The sequence below is a fragment of the Bemisia tabaci genome, chromosome 3, assembly GCF_918797505.1.
Source record: "Bemisia tabaci chromosome 3, PGI_BMITA_v3".
NCBI lineage: Eukaryota > Metazoa > Arthropoda > Insecta > Hemiptera > Aleyrodidae > Bemisia > Bemisia tabaci.
Window position 1 is genome coordinate 4,781,893 of NC_092795.1, and position 20,780 is coordinate 4,802,672.

At 41.5% G+C, this 20,780-nt stretch overlaps 1 protein-coding gene across 2 annotated transcripts in view; it reads left to right on the forward strand.

Annotated features, from left to right (window-relative positions):
- Positions 1 to 20,780, forward strand: part of LOC109043333 (uncharacterized) — a 682,950-nt gene that overhangs the window by 625,682 nt on the left and 36,488 nt on the right. For both annotated transcript variants that reach the window (XM_072297673.1, XM_072297672.1), the window contains one exon: positions 7,333 to 7,468. In XM_072297673.1, the coding sequence (XP_072153774.1) occupies positions 7,333 to 7,468 (136 nt within the window). The remainder of the gene's footprint in view (positions 1 to 7,332; positions 7,469 to 20,780) is intronic.

Genomic DNA, 20,780 nt, shown 5'->3' on the forward strand with positions numbered 1-20,780 from the left:
TTTACAGTGGGCTTGGTTAAGTGTGCATTTCTTCAAATGTAAAATCAGCATTTAAAACTTGTCGGACATGTTTTCAACCATATAAATGCCAAATCAACATTTAATTTTTTTCCGTGCATATTAGCTCAGCAGGGCGCTTTCTTTATCCCCCGCTGTATCGGAATAATCTACGGCATCGATCGAATTAACCAAAAATAAGGTTCGAGCTAACCAAATTTTCCTAGTTGGTTCAACCGAAAAAAAGTACCTGAAAGTAATCCAAAGTAGCCAACAACGCGGAGATTTAAACTACGCACTGGTTTTTTTTTAGTAAAGTAGAAGCACAGTGAAAGCTCACCTAGTCGAACTACGGTTAAGACGAAATGCCGATAAAGTCGAATTTTTTTCGGTCTCTAGACAAGTCCATAAGTTTAGTGGAAAATCTATTAAAACGAATCCTCGCTTAAGTCGAATTTTTTCCGGCCCCTACACAATTCAAGCCAGCGATCTTGCACTGCACCATAGAGAAAAAAAAGGAGGTGTTTGCATTTCGGGCATCTTGGAATTTTTGATGATTTGATGACGTAGGTCGGCACAGTGACGTTAAGCGTGAAGGGGACGTCGCTGTACCGACCTACGTCATCAAATCATCAAAAAATTCCAAGATGCCCGAAATGCAAACACCTCCTTTTTTTCCTCTATGGCACTGCACTTCTTTCGCAGGAAGATTCAATTGTGGAAAGTTCCCGAGAGCACATACCTCCTCCCTCGGATACGAACAACGACGCAGCGAATCAAAAATGATCAAGTCGTAACAACTCCCTCTAATAAGGGATTATCCCCCAAACGAGACAATAACGAATCAGGCGCGCCTTACTGAGAACGCCGACAGACGGAACACACCACACGTATCAGCGCCCGCGGAGGGGGCGGATACCACCCGCGAAGCGCAGATAGCTCCCGTGTCCCGCCAAACAACAGCAAGTCCATCCTGGAGTGAGCCTCGCAGCGCGTTACGGCAAGTCCTAACCGCGACTCCACCCCGAGCTTACTTACTGCGCTTTTCCGGAGAATGCACGGCGCGACTTCACACGCTACCTCACCCTTCTCGATCGTTTAATTAATCTGTCCTCAGACGACGCGTTGGGGGGGGAGGGGGGGCTGGAGGCGTGAGTCCCCCTCCTGAGGGGGGGGGTGAAGGGGGGTGGCTGAAAATTGACAAAGCTCACGCTGCCTTCTTTGACTCGCTAATTAGCTTGTAATCAGCCTGGGGTTCCGGCGAGATACCATGCGTGCCTCGTCGGCACTGTCGGCATCTTGCCTAGCCTGCCGGGCGCGGGATGATATGAGCCGAGGAGGAGCGTTGATTTGCGGCGCACGATGTGTGTGTGCACCTAACGCGATCGGCGATTAACGAGCCAGTTGATGGCATCCTTCTCGGAAGAGGACTAATCGCTGGAAATGAAATTGGATGGAGCGAATCAAACAGGAGGTATCTTTGTTTGACGGAGTTGACTTTCCTCTTACCCAGATTCTTGGTTTCCAATTTTATATTCGGTGATTTTGGGTGACGAGGTCGTTTTGAAATTTCAGCCATCTTTGAGTAAAGAAAAAAATAAGTCGTCAATACAGGCATGTAAGGACGGACGTCGTACGAGCCTTCCGACGTTGCTCCAATTCCCTTAATAAAAAATGAAGTAACTGAGAAAATTGTATGTTTCGTTCTTCAATTTTTTCAGATGATTTTGTTCGCAGTATAATCTAACATATCTGAAAATTTCAAGGACAAATATACGCACCTTTCCGCAAAAACTTGTGGCACTTAGGCACAGACTTTCACTCTTTTTAACAGTGTGGGGCAGTCCTGATTTTATGCCAGCCAGTTTTAGTAGACACCCTGCCAATATGCAACGTCGCAAGTCGGGATACGGAGTTTTTCCAGTCCCACCGTCGACGTATCGTACGTCGTCGCGAGTAACAGTCCCGCCCCCGCACGATAGCAGTCGGGAACCCCTCGCACCGGGGGGGGGGGGGGGGGGGGCACATTCTAATATCCATCGAGCGTCGTTCGCGTTTCCCGATCCATCGGCCGTTCTCGAGCGGCCTCCCCCTCCAACCTCCCCCCCCCCCACCGTCGTCGGGCGGGTGCAAGGAGGACAACTCCCGGAGTGAATAAAACACGGGTTTCTTGAGGGCAAGTTTAGCGTGAATAATTGAATCCGGCGGACTTGTCCTCCTCCGCTCGGCGGAAGTTGGGATAAAAATCGCTGCTTTCGCAAACACTTTTAAACTCGCATCAAAACGAGCGCCCGAGCAGACGGTGCCCCCGCTCCGAGCTTTGACCTCGCGCAACCCCCATCCCCCCCCCCGCCGTCCCCCTCACGGTGCTCTGCATCCCCGCTCATCTGTCGAATTCGAATGAGTTCGGGACCCGGAGAGCTCGGCTTAATCACTGTCGAGCTCTGCGCTGCTTTGAAAAAACCCCGTATGTGTATCCAAATGCTGCCAAAGCCCTCCTGTTAATATATTTATTTTTTGCCAAATTTGTAAAAATTTTCCCTTAAAATTCTCAGACATTTGGACCTATTTTAGGCATTTTTCTGTAAAACGGCGTGTGAGACCTGCAATGATGCTAAGATTACAAATTTTTGTAGCGTTTGCAGCAGACGAAATTCATTCACAGCTTACTTGCTACCTCACTATAGTAAGGAAAACCTCGGATAATTCATCAGGGAAAAATGTATAGCAAAACTGTCGGATAAGTTTCTTATAACTGCAGAATTATATTACACAATCTTAGCAACATCGGAAGTCTTATACGCTCTTCTACCGAAAAATGTCTCATTGATGCTGAAAGCTCCCAGAGGTGGGTGGGAAAGAAGGAAGGTAACCGTTAGCTCGGGGCTGTGGCGTTTGAATGGGAATTACAAAGCGCCAGTGACGTCAGCGGCGACGACCGGGCTTGGCAACGACAACGGTCCACTTTAACTCATGAGTCCTGTCCACAACGTTCTTGTCACATGCTCAAGGCTCATGAGTTAGCATATCTTGGCGCTTAGTCCCTTTTGATTTAGTGTTAGATCCCATTCTTCCATTTGCCCAAATGGAATCACGCACACTTTTACATTGTTTCTCATGCAGATTACACGAGCATACCTCATCTTTCCCACACGTCTCCAGTTCCGTCTAGCAGAAGTACGCCCATTTGAGATTTAATTGCGAACAAAATAATTCAAAAAATGAAGAGAAAATAATTCAGAATTTTCCAAGCGAATTATTTTTTTATCGAAGAAAAGATTGCAACGTCTGAAGGTTCATACGGTGTTTTTCCCTAACACGGCGGCGATGTCGATCTACTGCACAGTCGTGCTAGGGTAAAACAACACGCCGTATGAGCCTCCAGGCTTTTCCAAATTTCCTTCGATAAAATTCGAAATTTCAGGGAAACTGGAGTACACGTTTCTCCCAATTTTTCACAGAATTTGATTTAGTCTTAAGTAACTGAAGTTTCAAAAAAAAAAAATACTAAGGGATTGTCTCAAAAATTAATGTTTTACGGAGAGAAATCTAGCAACGTTCAGATGGTCATACGGTGTTTATTCTTAGCACGGCAGTATGCTCTCCAGGCTGCCGTTTTCGGATCGCGATGCAGGCGGAACAAAAGGATGATTGGTTCGACACTGATTTTAACTTATGGTGTCAACCAAAGAGTGAGGTTACATTTTCCATCTTTACGAGGGAAAAGAACGAGATAAAATGAGACCAGTTTTCCAAAGAAAAATTGAAGTATGACTAAAAGTCTACAAAGTTGCATTCGGAGACATATGGTTTCGAACTTAGACCCCCGATATACCTCCCTTGAACTTAAGAAGATTATTGACGAATGGGGAATATGGGTGTTATTCTGAAGGGCCTAAACACCTTGCTAGCTGGAACGGCCTCTTCTTTAAATGATTTCTGTAATGATAATTAAGATGTAAACTTTGGGGAGTTTATTGACAAGTATGTTAAACCACAACAATAAATAAATTAATATGTAATGAGATACTCAAGGAAATCGCCTTAAAAATGCGCCGAAACCCCGAGTGTCTCAAGGAGTCATTTGACTAATGGAGGCTCCGTTACGGTCATTGAGAGGAGATTTTCGAAAATCCTTCATGACTTGGGGCTATTTGTAGAACCCCAACACCCCCCTCCCCCACACCACCACCACCAGCGCGAAGAGGAGGCATCTCAAATACTTTAATCCGAGCAATCAGAGGCGGGCCATTAAATTCGGCCGTAGCGCCGGTCGCGCCTGGCCCGGCCTCTCAACTTCAAAGTTTAGCCAAACAAAGGTGTGCTTTTTTTCGGGAGGCGGCGTTTAATTCGGGCGGAATTTCAGCGAATTTGAGCGGGGCGACGAGCCGGGAACGGCAACGGAGCTTAATGCGTGCGCTTACCCCATCATTAGCAACTCTCACCGGAATAATTTAATTTCGCCTCTGTCCCTCTCCGAATAAATTGTCCTTTCAAGTCATAAGCCTCTTTTTTCACGAAGCCTCGTTTATTCTCTAATTTTCTCGTCCGCCCGCACAGGTTTTTTTCCTCTTGTTCGTTTCGCTTCGTTTCCAAATGAGAGTCCGCGTCATAACGGTGTTCTCTTCGCTAGGGTGTCCCTGTCCTCATGGCCCCTACGCGGTCCAACCCAAACTTGGACCGAGTTTAACAGAAAGGAACCAAGCCACATCAGCTATTGGCTTTAACGGGGCAATTTAATTTTTTACGAGAGATCGGTTGTGCGGATTCCTTTGAAATTTTTAAGGAATTTGCTTCAAACTACGGAAAATTTTCACTGAAATTTGCACACAAATCCGCACAACCGTTTTCATGAAAAAAATTAACTTGTCCGATTAAATTTGGCAGTAGCTGATGTGGCTTGGTTCCTTTCTGTTTAACGCGGTCCATTTAATATAGCTGTTTCGCGGCAATAAGTCGTCGCCTGTATGACGTAAGGGCGTATTGCAATTTCCTAGTGAGCCCTGTCTTACATATAAATTCATGATTTCTGGGGCTCATTCGGACATAGAGATACGCCCTTACGTCAGAGGAGCGACCGCAAATTACCTGCTTCATGATTCGAAGTGAGGCTCTAGGAAAGGTATGAATTGAAACATATTTCCCCTTTACATTTTTAAAGAAAAAACTAATGGAACAATAGAAGTCTGAAAATAAACTCATAAACAAGGTATGTATGTTTGAGACTGACATGCTTAAGAAAAAATCAACGTAATCGGTCCAAACCGATAATACAAAATCGACTTAAATTCGTACTAGGGCCGGAAAATTGAATTTTATTTTATGTTTTATTTTGCTGCTTTAGTCCCATTTTAAGTTGACATTGTTTTAAAACTGATTTTGGTTGGACGGCTAACAAGCTAATGATGTCACTCGTATAATCTAACTTCATGCGATTTTTTGCTCATCGAAGGTCCAAAGCGCAATTTGATCTGCGTTAAAAACACGTGTTAATATATACTTAAGTCTCGTCTATATCTGAAATCTCCGTCGTGAGAAACGTTTTTAACACATGATTTTGATGAAAAACGTTTCTCCAAATCCGAGCGACACCTTACTGGCAGAATGGAACGGAGTATTGCGAGTTCACGCCTCGCGCCTTCAATCTCGCAGATGCCACACGGACATCCATCAAGCACGAATAGTTGTATCTCTGCGCCGTCATCGACGCACGTCCTTCTCCTTGCTCTATTTCCCTATTGTAATTATTTTCATGAATTTTCTTGTACTTAATCGATGTTCCATTATCCTAACAATTCCAGAGACCGAAAGATTGTCATTAATAATTTTATGCAGAACGAAAAATTTCTTAATATAATTTTCATCTCTCAAACTAAAATTTGACAAAACGTTATTTGACCATTAGAACCAGTGGCGTGGTCAGTTTTGCGCTATATCGATTGATCTGCCATTTGAACTGATGGAAAAGGATCGATAAACAGGGTTTTCACAACGAACACCTCAATAATCGATCTTTTACCATTGCTTCAAATGGGGAAATATCGATAATCGATCATTCACACCTCGCCAGTGATCAAAAACTCACTTTTAAGATATTATGGACTACGGTCATTTTTCCCGTGCGGACGATCACAAATGTATTAGTAGCGTGGCGTGCTTTGCGATGTATCGATTGATCTGCCCTAAAAATCTATAGAAAAGGATCGATTGACAAGGCGTTCGCGACGAACACTTCATGAATAATCGATTCTTTACCATAGCTTCAAATGGGGGAAATATCGATAATCGCCCATTCACGCCTCGCCAGTGAAGTGTATATTCTCTTGAACTCAATTCATAAGCACACCCACACTGCTACCATGTTCAGGAAGAACGTCGTATAAACATGGACGTTGCCAACTTTCCTTTTAGAAAACACTAATTTTCTGGGAAACCTGCAAGTATTTTTCTCTCGGCCTGTCAGAAAATTTAATCCGCAATTTAATCTACAGTATCTGAAAATAGTCTGTCCAAAGAAGGGCTGTTTTACGTCCCCTTTTATGGGAACTCGGGGCTTTTGTTAAAATATGGCGGAAACGATACCTTGTGATGAGGTAATCCACCAGTGAAAGCTCGTTTTGGTAACACAGTGTTACAAAGTTGACATTTTTACTATCGAATAATGCCAATATTTCGAAGTTCCTCGGTTGAAAAATAACTCAGATCGATCTCTATCAGTATCATCAGTTGCTATTTTTGTACCTCAAAAATTTAACGGTCGAAGGTGCTTTTTTAACCAAAGAGCTTCAAAATATTACCATTTTTCGATGGTACAATGTGTGTTGTTTTTACCATTGCTCGTTTCGGTAAAACAACGTTGACATTATTACCATATGAAGTGATAATATTTTGAAGTTCCTCGGTTTAAAAAGCAACTGAAATTGGTATCTATCAGTATATCATCAGTTGCCATGATTGTGCCTCCAACAATAAAAAGGTTGAAGTTGCTTTTTTAACCATCGAACTTTCAAATATTAGCATTTTCGAATGGTATGAAATGTCCAGTTTTTAACGCTGTGTTGCCAAAACAAGCTTTGAACTAAGTAGAAAACAAAGGTGGTGATTTTGCCATGTACGATCAATTTTGTATTTATTCGTATTGTATATATCAATTTTGTATAGTCGATATTCCCAACTTTCATCAAAAATAAATATTCCATCGGGGAAAATTGACAACGCCCAATGTTCACACGTCGTTCTTCCTCAGAACGTTAGAGTGGACGAGCGTAGCGGAGATCTAGATGGCGCTTTGGACACTCAGACACTAACCACTCGGTGCATTATTTCCTGTTGCAGACCGGAAATTCAAGTGCCAGCCAAGTGCTGCTGACGGATCTGGATTTGAGCTCGACCGGCCGCTACAGATGCGAAGTTTCCGGCGAGGCGCCCGCCTTTGAGACCGTCACCGACCACGGCGATATGATAACAGTCGGTGAGTCATCCCCACGTCCTCCATGTATAGATATAAGTTTTGTCCGCTGTGGGGCGGCCGTCGTCAATGCATGCCAACGCCGACCTCCACGCTATGTTTCCGATATGTTTCAAAAGCTTTTCCATGACTCGGAATATGGGGAAAGGGGGCGACTATATGAAATGCCAGAATCCTTGCTCTTTTATTACGTTATTTTGACGTAAAAATCAAACTGTGGGACAGAGAGCGGGGTAGAGAGAGATAGAAAGAAAAAGCTGATAAATCACTTTAAAGACGCAGCATCACTACTTACCAAATATTTGCAATTTTGGGATGAGTCTCGACACTTTTTTTGTGCTTTTGGGCAATGTATTTCTCACTCTTAGACTCTTACGCTTTTGGGCATCGTCCATCGCCGCACCTTCGTGAGAAATAACCTGAAATTCTTGCTTGAAAATAAAAAGGAATTTTCCCCAATTTTAGAATACATTCCACCTTTGATTATCCCTTCCCCTCCATTAACAGAAAAGTTCTAGGTACACCACCGTGAGAGATGGTCACCTTAGTGTAACGCGGAGAAACTTTCCGTCGTCACAGTTTCTTGTATTTATTAGTTTAAAGATCGTGACACATTTTTACAACTTGAGCCACGAGGACAAGTTTAATACACCTTTGCCAGCTCACTTTAAAAATTCGACTATTTCTTCCGGACTTGGAGGACTTCCGCTTGTGATTGATTGACGTCAAAGACAAATCCAAACATGCCGCGAAGAATCGATTAGGGGCCGTCCATATATTGCGTCAATACAAAAAAATCCTGTGCAAATGAATTTAATCAAATGGACCTATGAGCGTAAAATTTACTTGGTACAAAGTTCTACATAGTTTATTCATTTGTACACTGTTCATTTTATAATCGCTCTTTCATGTATTTTTCATATTTAATTAAGTAATTCCATTATAAAGTACTACTAAATCCTTTTTTATAATATGTTTAACTAATTAACTAATTAAACTAATTTTTAATATTTTTAATTTATTTGCAGAGGCATCTGTGGGGGCCTTGTCCATTTTTTTTACCGTTTCACATTATCTCACAATATAGGCACTCTAGATCAATAACCGAGTAATCGATTTTGATATTTAATTAAATAATTTCATTTTATTTTACCCTAAATTATTTTTCATAATATTTTTGACTAATTTAGGTGATTAAACTAATTTTAATATTTTTAACTTATTCGCTAAGGCATCGGTGGGGGCCCTATCCATTTTTGGACCGTTTCACATAGTCTCACACGAAGGCACGTAGGTGAATAACCGATTAATCGATTTTGAAAATCGATACGAACTATATTCACTAGTGCGTCTGGCAACCATCGACCCCTAACTCACTTACGGGAGCCCGGGAAACTTCCCGACGAGGCAGTGTTGCCGCGGGGGAAAATTCTATCGTATAAACAACGGGTCAGCCGTTGGGTCAATGACGTCACCAGGGTGGGTGCTTTACGATACTCGAAAACGACCTTTCGACCGTGAATAGCAAACCGGGAGTCTGGGCTCGAAAAACAGGGTCCCCGAGGCGACATGGGCGCGGCGTCAATCGAGTTAACCTTACCGCGCTGGCGCACAGTGGATCGAGTCAATTAGAGAAGTCGGACATGAAATATACGACAAAAACTGCGAATTTTGATGTTTAATCCGCTATATCTTAAAGTTCAAGGGGCGCTACTTGAGGAAAATTTCACGAGGAAACCGATGGAAGCACTTTTAAGGTCTCAAAGTTTTGATTTAACGATGTTATAAGCTTTTGAAGTTGACAAATTTTGTCCAACCTCTCTTATTGATTCGATCCACTGTGTGGCGTGTCGCTGGCCCGGGTTCGGGCGTGAGGGCAAGGTGCAGGAGAGGGGAGGGGGGTGCTTGCAAACTTATGTCATCTGCAGGACAGCAAATTGAATTCATTAAGTAAGTGGGCACGGGCGGCGGCATTAGTTCTTCCTGCAAATTCTGAAGTCAACACGGTGGAAGACACCGGTCGGTAGGTTGTCAAGTCTGGAGGCATCCAGCTTTTCCGCCCGCACGCCAGCCTAGCCCGCTCTGGCAAAAACGCCGTTTGGGCCCTCGAAGGATGTTCAGTACTCCCTCGCTATAACGAATCGGCAAGGGACCGGGCGATGTAAGAGAGAGATAGCGCTAAAACGATCGCCTTAAGACTACCATACTTGGGGAAAATTTATTAAAAATATGCATACGTCAACAAGAAAAATCTGTATTTTCGTAAGAACTTCGGCAACCTCACATTTTTTTTACGGGGTTCTGTTTTAGCATAGCAGCGCACTGGTGCTAGAGTGGGTGGCGGTATTTTCATCGTACGTAGTCTCTTCTATTTTCAACCAAACCGCGACTCATTAATTTTCTTTAGTTTAATCGATTTTTTTCCCAAGGACAGGAGCACATATTAGAACTTTTCAAATTTGCGTGGATAGTTTTTTTTTTTTTTTTTTTTTTTTTTTTTTTAATAATCAGCCGATAACATTTTAATGGGTATCCGCTCCGTTTGAAGGATTGTTTTAATTTTCCCCGGGGAACATGCGCAGTTGTTGAAAAATAACACTGTCAACTGTGTGTTGTCAACTGTGTTAGTTGTTGTAGGACTAAATAAACGTAGTCCATGGCAATATTGCAAAAATGCAAAAGACTTTCACCCAAGCGCAAAAACGCGAACGCGAGATTGTTTTTATATTTACAGTACGTTTGCTAATAATTCTATTTTGTGCAAACCAAATCGTGTGTGACAAAGAAAAACTGCCACCCATCAGTGCGTTAAGGAATCGATTTCAGACTTTTCTGAAGCGTTCATCGTTATTTTTGTGCGATTTGGACTACATTTTGAATTCCTTCTGTTTCGTTATAGAAACAACAATAATTCCATCTGTAGGTAGGTGCTTATTTGTTAGCAACAGCAATGAGCTGGAATAACAGGTAGTCTTGTTGTATATTTTGGTCCATATACCTCTTAGAAGCCTATTCATCTGAACAAATGTATTTCATAAAGGCCACCGGTTCATAATGGCCTAAAACTTGAAAATTCGGGGCAGTTTTTTCAAGAACTTCGAAAGATTGGCAAACATTCTTGGAATTTGAAAATTCCAGAAAACTTGTCATCTTGCACGATTCAAAACTGCAGAAGTGCGTGCTGCATACTCCTAAAAGTGAAGGCGAATGGGCAGGAGCGTGTCGATAGACCCCCGAAGCTGTCTCGAACGCACAGTGGATCGAGTCAATTAGAGAGCTCGGACATGAAATTTTTGACTAAAACTGCAATTTTTTATGTTTATATCGCTACATTTTAAACCCTAAAGGAGTGCTCCTTGAAGACAATTTCATGAGAAAACCAATGGAACAACTTTCAGAAGCTCAATGTTCTATTTAAACGGAGTTATGAGCGCTTAAAGTTTCCAAGTTCTGTCCGACTCTCCTATTGACTCGATCCACTGTGCGACGGAGCGTACCGATACGACGAACCCTATTGTGCTGATGAGACGCTGTGCGCATGCGATAACTTGTCACACGATAGTCCATTCATAGGTTTGTATCTCTTCGATACAACCGATCTATTTTGGGAAAATATCTTGAAACGTTTGGGCGTTTTCATAAACAAGGTGTCTAGCATCAGGAAAAACCGGAAAAAACTGGAAAATATCAGGAATTTTGGCCGATCAGGAAAAAATCAGGAAAATCAGAAAATCGACGTTATCAGGAATTGGCCGACGGAGAAATCAGGAAAATATCAGGAAAATCGGAAAAATCGGACGTTTTATCAGGAATTTTTCTCACTTTGTCAGAAAATTTAGTTTCCGCATGCATTTATGCAATGAATGTAGTTTTTACGAGAAAAATCAGGAAAATATCAGGAATTTTCAAAATTAAAAAATACTAGACACCCTGATAAAGATACCTAGATATGTTAGCAGAGAGGCTTTACGATTCCAGGAAACATGTCACCTTGCAAAAACCGGGAACACACAGGTGCGTGTTGCATACTCCCTGAAGTGAAGGCTAACTGCTTGGGCGTGGGAACAGACCCTGAGCCGTCTGAGGCGAACGGATTCGACAAACACAAGTGCTAATGAGATGACGTGCGTATGAGACACTTGTCAACGCGGTCGTCGTTGGACGTTGGACCGTGCCTCTGGGCCAAAGGCTAACCGCTCACCTAAATTTACCGGCAAATCAAATCATCCCCCCCCCCCTCTGTTCCGTTCCCCATCGTGCCCACGTCGTCTCTCACTTTGGACACTCTCTACCCCCAATGAAATTAGGCTCATGGGTTGGCCGTGTTGCCTTATTTTATCGTTCGGGCTCGTCCTTTGACTTTTTATTAGCACACTGAAAAAAAAGATTGGTAGAATTTATCATTCCTTCACGCTGTATTTCAAGCAGCGTGAAGGAATGGTAAATTCTACCAATCTTCAAGTCGATTCTGCCGGAGGAAGGGTTACCTGTAGCAGTATACAGTAACGTTTACCTTTCTCCTGGCAGAATTGACTCTAAAGTGACGCTGTGTAAAATGGAGCGTGAAGGAATTTTTTAAAAAAAAAACTTCCCAAACGCTCATTTCTGATTGTGGTTTTTAATTATATTCTCATGCAAAATTGATAGAGTCGAATGACGTTGCTGTAATGCGTATCCCGTTGCCTGAAGTCAATGATTCGCCTTCAAATGGCCGGGTATGCAAAATGACTGCCGTGACGCACGAATAGTGGTATCAGAATTTTGCATGAAGTGTACGGATTGATTTGAAGGCGCTCTTCTGTATCTATTGTGAGTGGCCTTGTACCATGATATTGACCCAAAAGTTCATAATTTTGGGTTTTAAATCGAGCCGCATATTCGAAAATTGCCGAGGAATATTATTTTGAAAAATTAATAAAACATTGTTTGGTCTCTACGTCTTATTTCAAAAAGCGCAGGCGGCTGGATCAGATTGTGTATTTTAAGTCCCTTGGTTCGGTCATCGTATTCTGAAGCGAAACTAAAAGAGTCGCCGTTTACAAGATCGCAACTTACTCAAAAGCGAGTGTGAATTTAATAAGTTCCGCACGGGTGAAATGAGGTCTCGTCTTTATAATTTTTTGAGGGTCCAAGCAGAGATAATATATTTTAAAGACTCCGCACTGTCTTCACGTTGTAAAAGTCACTGAAGGAAGCCTATTCTCTGATTTACTTATTGATGGCTAACGAGTCAAAAGTCAATCAAGTAATCTGAGTGAAAGGGTTTCTTGCAATATATGTTTGATTTTCATGAGTAAGAATGGCAATGAAATGTGAAATAGTCAGGAATCACTGGAAAAAACACATTGGATCTAGAGTCCAGACACTTAAAAAACATCGTCAAGAAAAAATACTCTTGATTCAATCGGATTTTTGCTTAAATCAAGAACCTAGCCTCTTAATTTGAGCGGATTTCCTTTTGATTTAAGCTTAAATCTAGTTGAATCAAGATTATTTTTTCTTGTCAATGTTTTCAAGAGTCTAGACTCTAGATCCAATTTTTTTGGCGCGTATACGTAGTATACCGCCTTTGCGATCGTTTCGAACCCTGCTCGATACAATAACCGAGTCCCTTAGTTCCTTACCGAAAAGTGACTACCGCGAACTTCTGAGATTTTCCAAAGCGTGTAAAAAGTTTATTTATCCGTCAATAATTATGATTTAAAGTTGTTTCTCATTCTGGGGCTCGCTAGTTTATGTGCAGTGAATACCAAGAGTCTACGTTACTTGGTTTTTTTAAAAAAAGCCTAAGAGTAGGGCGCGCTGATTTAAAATATGCATATATAAGCGGAAGCAAGCGAACTGATTCGAGGATGGCTGACCAGGCCGACACTCTAGGAATGAGAATTTTACTCTTCCGTTTCGTTCATAACGTTGCTTTGACAGATCTCCACACCACTGTTAGGCTTTTCAAAAGTTGGTACTCCTTGCTCTGATAGCCGGGGCCAGTAGGATAGTGGTAAGTGCAATCTGTGATGAGCCTCGAGACTCATTAGACCATTTGCTAAACGTGGCTCATACAGGAGTCCACTCAGCCCTCTCGTCCCCACGCTCCTGATCACTGCGTCGGCGTCACGAAGAACAATGGGCCTTGGGCCGTCTTGGGTCCCAACGCGGCCGATACCCGTACCCCAATTACTCACGCTTCATTAACCATTTCACCGTCACGCTAGGATTCATCCAATTTTCAAAAAAAATTGTTTCGCGTGTATTTAGCAATGTTTTCCTTACTCTCCGTTAAAACACAAATAAAAAGAGACCTCATTCATAAAAATCGGCCGAATAGAAGAGAAGTTACGTTACAGTAATCGAAATCCGAAGAAATCAACAAAACCTCGACTTCTCGATACGAAAAATAAAATGAAGGGGGAAAAAAGGAAGTATAAATTACAATGAAATATAATTGACCTCAGAATTTGACAAGCAATTCAATTATATACCTAACGCTGAAAAAACTGGGAGAAATTACAAAAAATTCGCCTCTTGCAAGGGGCTTCTTTGTAAGAATTTTGACCTGAAGACAACGGTCGAATAACAGCAGTACTCCATACAATACACGGTGTGCCTGGACGAGTTAAACATTTTTTATACGTCCAAATCGAAAAATCTTTATATTTTTAACTACAATGTCTCTTCAATCGTTTAAGCCAAAAAAAAAAAAAAAAAAAAAAATTCCGTCGAGATTCTGGAACGCAAAGGCGCTTTAAAAGTATTCTGGGGCTATAATAGCTAGATCACCGGTAGTAAATCCCGTTATGTTATTAAAAAGAAATTGACTCCATAGTAGTTAATTCCTTAGTTTCTTGGATACGATTATTTTAAGCACTTAAACATTTATACCACCAATTTTAGCCATGGGGTGATTTCCTGAAAGCCGATAATATCACGAATTTCTCATAGAACCCTTCAACAGTGGCTTGCTTTTTTGGCAGCCGATTCGGCCATCGAACCGGAGTTTAAATGGAAGCTGATAATAACCCAAAGCTCTGAGAAAAATTTTGAGATGAGTATAAGAACGGTTTGTTGTAAGTAACGAGGAGAGGCGGGCGCGATCTAAATTTTTACAGTTTTTCTGTTGAATTAATGTTGCCGCGGGCTTCTGACTGTGTCCACACATAGTTTCTGTTCAGCATATCGATACATAAGTATTTACATCACGTAGAATCTAATTTTCACGTCGGGGAGTCGACATATTTTGATTTTTTCGATTTTATAGGGAAAATTGATGGTTTTTCGGGATTGAAATTATAATTGTTTCATGAAAAATAAATGCACCCAAAATGACTATAGCGTATTGATTCTTACACATTTGCACTCACGAAATTGGTTGGTAAATTCAACGAGTGGGTGCATCGACCTGGTATATCAAGTTTCTGCAATTTTTTACGGCAAATCAGTAGATTTTCGGGATGTAGATTGCTTACTTTCAATTCATGAATGAATAAAGCAACGACATGGTTGAATCTTCTTCGCATGGAAAGACGTTTAAAATAACAAAATCAAGACGTATTTAATGCAATTGCATTTATATCGAGTCAATTTCTTTTCAATAATATAACGGGATTTTTACTACCGGTAATTTGGGTATTTTAGCCCCAAAATACCTTTAAATCGACTTTATCTTCTAGGAGTTCGACAGAATTTTTCTTTTCTTCGCTTAAATTATTCCGTAGCACTTTTCTTCAAGAATCTGATAAGATTTTGCTTGAGGCAGATCAAAAAACTTAAATTCGATCGAATAGCTTTCTACTTTCACAATACACGGTCTCGTCAAGGTGCGTCTTTGACCTCGGGGCATGGTCCTTGTTGTGCTGTTTGCCTATTTTGAAATCTCTGTAAATGAAAACTAAAGGGGTTGATGTGTGCGAGTTAATGACGCGCCTTATCAACACATTGTGTTGGAGTTCACTGCTTGTTTTTTTTTCCAGTGATTTTTTTCATTTTCAGCTTTTCCTACGTAAATCCTAAAATTTATGTTTGAGGTAATGTTCTATTTTTTCTAATCAAACGATACATCAAACGACTATCGATTACGATCTATCGAATCATTTGATTTCATTTTCAACCTTGGAATTTAGTTACGTTGATTCGTGATTAAGTGTAGTTACGTACAAATTTTATGATGATTCAAATTCACTGAAGTGTCGCGAGAGCTCAGCGGAGGGTCCGTGCGATTATAGCTTAAATCTCGAGCGCCAGTTTTGGAAGCGTGCAGAATTACAGTCCGGTGAGTTACTGCCAAAAATGCAATTGGGGATGTTGAATAGGTAAGCCATGACTAATTCAACTTTTAACAAGCGAGAGACGCGCAAAAATGCGCTCTTGTTGTAATAAATGTTTGAATCCCCCGACCGAATAATTGCGGCGACCCTCACAATAACTCGGAGCACATTTTAAAATGGGCAAATAAGTTGCATCTCAGGTGTCCCGACAATGCTCCCGGCGGACCCGGCGCCCCGCATTGCATCATATTAAGTCTTATTGTGCTTCGGGTATTTATACCCCATTATTTCGTTTTTTACCTATTTATGAACGCGACATGAGATGTTGGAAAAGTTTGTAATTTATAGTATCTGTCAGGATGGTTTCGCATTGTAGCGATTTCTTGTACGAGAATTTCTCAATGTTCAATATTTCTGAACTTTCAGAACTGTCAGAGGGGCATAGTATTTTAAAATCACAGCACAGGATTTTTTTTGTTTTATTTGTAATGCTCGAAACACGTAGTCATCTAACTCACTGGAAAAAAAAACACATTGGATCTAGAGTCCAGGTTCTTAAAAACATGGACAAGAAAAAAATACTCTTGATTCAATCAGATTTGGACGTATTTATGCTAAAAGGAGATATGTGCAAGTGGAAAGATGGGGTGTGCTCGTTAGTTGGGTCATAAGAAACAATGTGGTCAGTGGATATAGCTCCTTTTGAGAAAATTGAGAAGCGGGATTTTCTATTAAATCAAAAGGAGCTAAACGGCAAAATATGCTAACTCATGAGCCGCGGGCATGGGAAGAGAGCCTTGTGCACAGGGCTCACGAGTTACAGCGCCCCGACGACCATCTCCCCGTCGTTAGAGTGCGCACTCATTGCCGCTGACGTCACTGGCGCACAATATTCCCCATTCATTCTTATGGCCCGACCACTAACGAGCACACCCCATCTTTCCACTTCCACATATCTCCTTTTCGCATAAATACGTCCATATGTGCAAGTGGAAAGATGGGGTGTGCTCGTTAGTTGGGTCATAAGAAACAATGTGGTCAGTGGATATAGCTCCTTTTGAGAAAATTGAGAAGCGGGATTTTCTATTAAATCAAAAGGAGCTAAACGGCAAAATATGCTAACTCATGAGCCGCGGGCATGGGAAGAGAGCCTTGTGCACAGGGCTCACGAGTTACAGCGCCCCGACGACCATCTCCCCGTCGTTAGAGTGCGCACTCATTGCCGCTGACGTCACTGGCGCACAATATTCCCCATTCATTCTTATGGCCCGACCACTAACGAGCACACCCCATCTTTCCACTTCCACATATCTCCTTTTCGCATAAATACGTCCATATGTGCAAGTGGAAAGATGGGGTGTGCTCGTTAGTTGGGTCATAAGAAACAATGTGGTCAGTGGATATAGCTCCTTTTGAGAAAATTGAGAAGCGGGATTTTCTATTAAATCAAAAGGAGCTAAACGGCAAAATATGCTAACTCATGAGCCGCGGGCATGGGAAGAGAGCCTTGTGCACAGGGCTCACGAGTTACAGCGCCCCGACGACCATCTCCCCGTCGTTAGAGTGCGCACTCATTGCCGCTGACGTCACTGGCGCACAATATTCCCCATTCATTCTTATGGCCCGACCACTAACGAGCACACCCCATCTTTCCACTTCCACATATCTCCTTTTCGCATAAATACGTCCATTTAAGCTTAAATCACGAAACAGGCCTTTTAATTTGAGCGGATTTTCTTTTGATTTAAGCTTGGATCTGATTGAATCAAGAGTCCTTTTTCTTGTCAATATTTTCAAGAGTCTGGACTCTAGATCCAATGTGTTTTTTTCCAGTGCTCTTCGCGTTTTTCGGATGAATATGATGGAATAGATTCAAATCGAAGTCGTTTAACCGTTAAAATTGGGTCTTTGTGGGAAGAAAGGGCATTTCTTGGTTTCCGGTGTTTCACATTCTCTATTGCTAATTTATATTTTAGAGAGGGAACTATTGGGTGAATTTGCTGACATTTTAGAGATTAGAATTTTAAAATAATAAAGAAATTCTCAACAAATTCTCTGCGTTTGCTTTAATCATAGTGGATGAAACGCTAACGGAGATCCTCAGAAACCGCAACCGAGAAATACCCTTTCTAGACCCAGCCCTTCAATTACCTCAAATCGTCTATTCGTTCACCAAGAACATGTTGTACAAATGCGTGTTCGCCTTCATGTGGGCAGCCATGCAACCCGCATTCTTAGATGTTTAAATAGTGGTATCAAAGTCCCAGCCCTACTGCGAACTGTGCAAGCGGCATTTTAGCGGCTCTGGTGCTTGCACTAGAGCTGCTATTCCGGACGGTCCCAGCTGGGGAGTATCAATGCAGCATGTTACATTGTAGAGACCGCGCGTTGGTTGATGGGAATCGGCGCCATTTTCGGCTATGTTCCTTGTCATGACTTTATTTTATTGCATACTGTTTTATTGTTAGTCAATGCTATGTTGTGTATTGTATTTTTGGAATCATGGTGATACAGTCAACAATTCAAAACTTGTTTGTGCTTTTATCTCGTGATGGAAAAAATGTACTTTACGTTCAAAATTTGAAAATTTGAATTTTAAAGTTTTCGCGGTTAAGGAAGCTTTAACCACTGGGTTGGAGCTTCCTAGTCATATTACTTGATATCAGCTGATAGCAAACAAAGGTTACCAGGGAAACCGTAAACGTCTAACAACTATCGTGGCCATTGGGGCGATTCGACAGTTTGAATCGTTTTCGTTGATTGAATCGACAGTTGTCGGATTGTACATCAATGACAAAATGTGTCTAGGCCCCCATTCTTGACTACAACTACTGCCCCCAGAGCCGCTCTCCGACGCCAATGCGTTGGAGCTTCCTGCTTGTTTCTAATTCCGCCATCGTGATAGGAGTTGATTAAAAGTTAAATGGTGTGTAATCAACTGGCCAGATAGACCTTCCCCCTTTTCCTATCATATACGCTTTTAATATTAATTTTATGAACTTAACTTCGATTGAACAATCAAAATATTTAGTTTCAAAAGAACCGATTGGAAAAAATTCCAAATTATGATGAATCTATACTGACAAAACATTTTATAAAACTCCAGTCGGTTGAAAACATTTAGAGTCAACATGCCGAAAGCACTATAATTAAAAAAGTTTCGCTCCGATATCTATCGGTAATATTGGAAAGTAGTATGAATGTTCAAAAATACGGACAATGTTCTGCGAATTTTTCAACGGTTCTTTCGCCGGCTAAGGGCGAAAAATTACCGGTATGGCGATTCTGCTCAGTGCTGGAGGCACGGTGCATGAAACATTAAAATACGAGGGCGCGAACAAGCTTGCCACATTTGGCTTATTGAAGAAGAAAATACGGGAGCTTTGTTGGAAAAAAGGCATCTTAGCCTTCACAAACTAAAAATTGGAGTGTCGGTCAAAAAAACCGAGATGAGCTCTGTACAAAAATTTTGTTGTCAGTAAAAATCTTGCGCAGTCCTAGTGAATTTTTTTTTCAAAAACCCATTAGTTCAGCAGGACACTTTGTTCATTCCCAGATCTCTCAGAGCCTCCTACGGTTTCAGTGGATTTAACTAAAAATCGTCACCTACCGGCCAAAATATTACAACCGCCACGCGATGTTTCAAAATTTCTGCCGTCATTTTATTTTTTTATAGAGAAATTGTTCATCGGAACTGTCCGAAAATTTCACTGAATTTTCTCTGTGCTACCGATAAAATTCAGTGATTTTGAAACTGATTCAAACAACAATTTCTCTGTGAAACAATAAAATGGCGGCGGAAATTTTGAAACGTTGCATGACGCTTGTGATCCTTTGGCCGTAAGGTGATGATTTGTGCCCGTGAGTTTCGTTTAAAATTTTGTTATGTATCCAAATCATGTGCAGTCCTGGTGAAAAACATATTTTCAAAAGCACATTAGTCCAACAGGACACTTTGTTGATTCCCAGATTTCTAAAAGGTATCCTACGGTTTCAGTCGACTTGACCAACAATTTGGTCGCTCAACCAAGTTCTCTTGGTTTATCTGACTGGAAAAAAGTGACTCGACGTAACCCGAAGTGATCATGAAGACGGAAATTTTAATTTTTTTGCTTTTGTTTAATTCATTTATTTGTATGAAAATACATGACGAATACAGGAGTCATCGTCTTGGTGACGCATCCCTCTGATTTAAACTAGTAAATTAAAACTGAATCCTAACATACAAATTAAAGTAGTTATAATGGGAAAAATGGGAAATTTTAATTAATAAAACAATTTTAAAAAAAAATATTGAAATTTTTTTAAAAAAAACTCTTTAGCGATGCGTTGCAAGGATGATGAACCGCATGCTCGAAACGCGTCTGCTCGTCAATTAAAAAACTGTCGCAAGTGAGTTTTTTAAACAAATTAAAAATTGTTTTATTAATTAGCTTCACTGAAAAAAATAATGTGCTCTTTTAGCATCTAGGCTGTCAAAAAAGTGTCTGATGATCCCAAGATGCTGCCATTACTGCCCTCGCAGTCAACTTTACATTCTAGAAATGCAAATTCAACTGTATGGGCAATCAAGGTAGCATCTTAGGATCACCAGACACTTTTTTGACATCCAAGGTGCTAAAACAGCATACCACTTTTTTCAGTGTTAACTTGTGGGGAAACATCGCTCCCTCTTTTATAAAGCGGAATTCGGAACTGCGAAGACGGTGTGGCAAGGGTGGGCTGGATGCGGCTGGCTACCTCCCTCTGCTGGGCGGGCGATGAATTAAAACCATCCGTGGGAATCGTACAAAAATTGATTAAATTCTTGAAATCCGTGTTCGGGCCGGGACCGGGCGGCAAGGGAAAAGGAACAGAACGCATTCTCGCGTAATTATAATTTTAAACGGCGCGGCCGCGCGGCAGAGCGGATCGCGGCTGTAAATCAATGGGATTCGAGCCCCGGTCCCTGGGTGTCACGGTCGTCGCAAAATTCCCCGCATTAACTCTCCGCGCTTTCAAACGATACAAGGAGGGCTTCATCGTTAATTGGGCCGAGTTTATCAGAAAGAAGC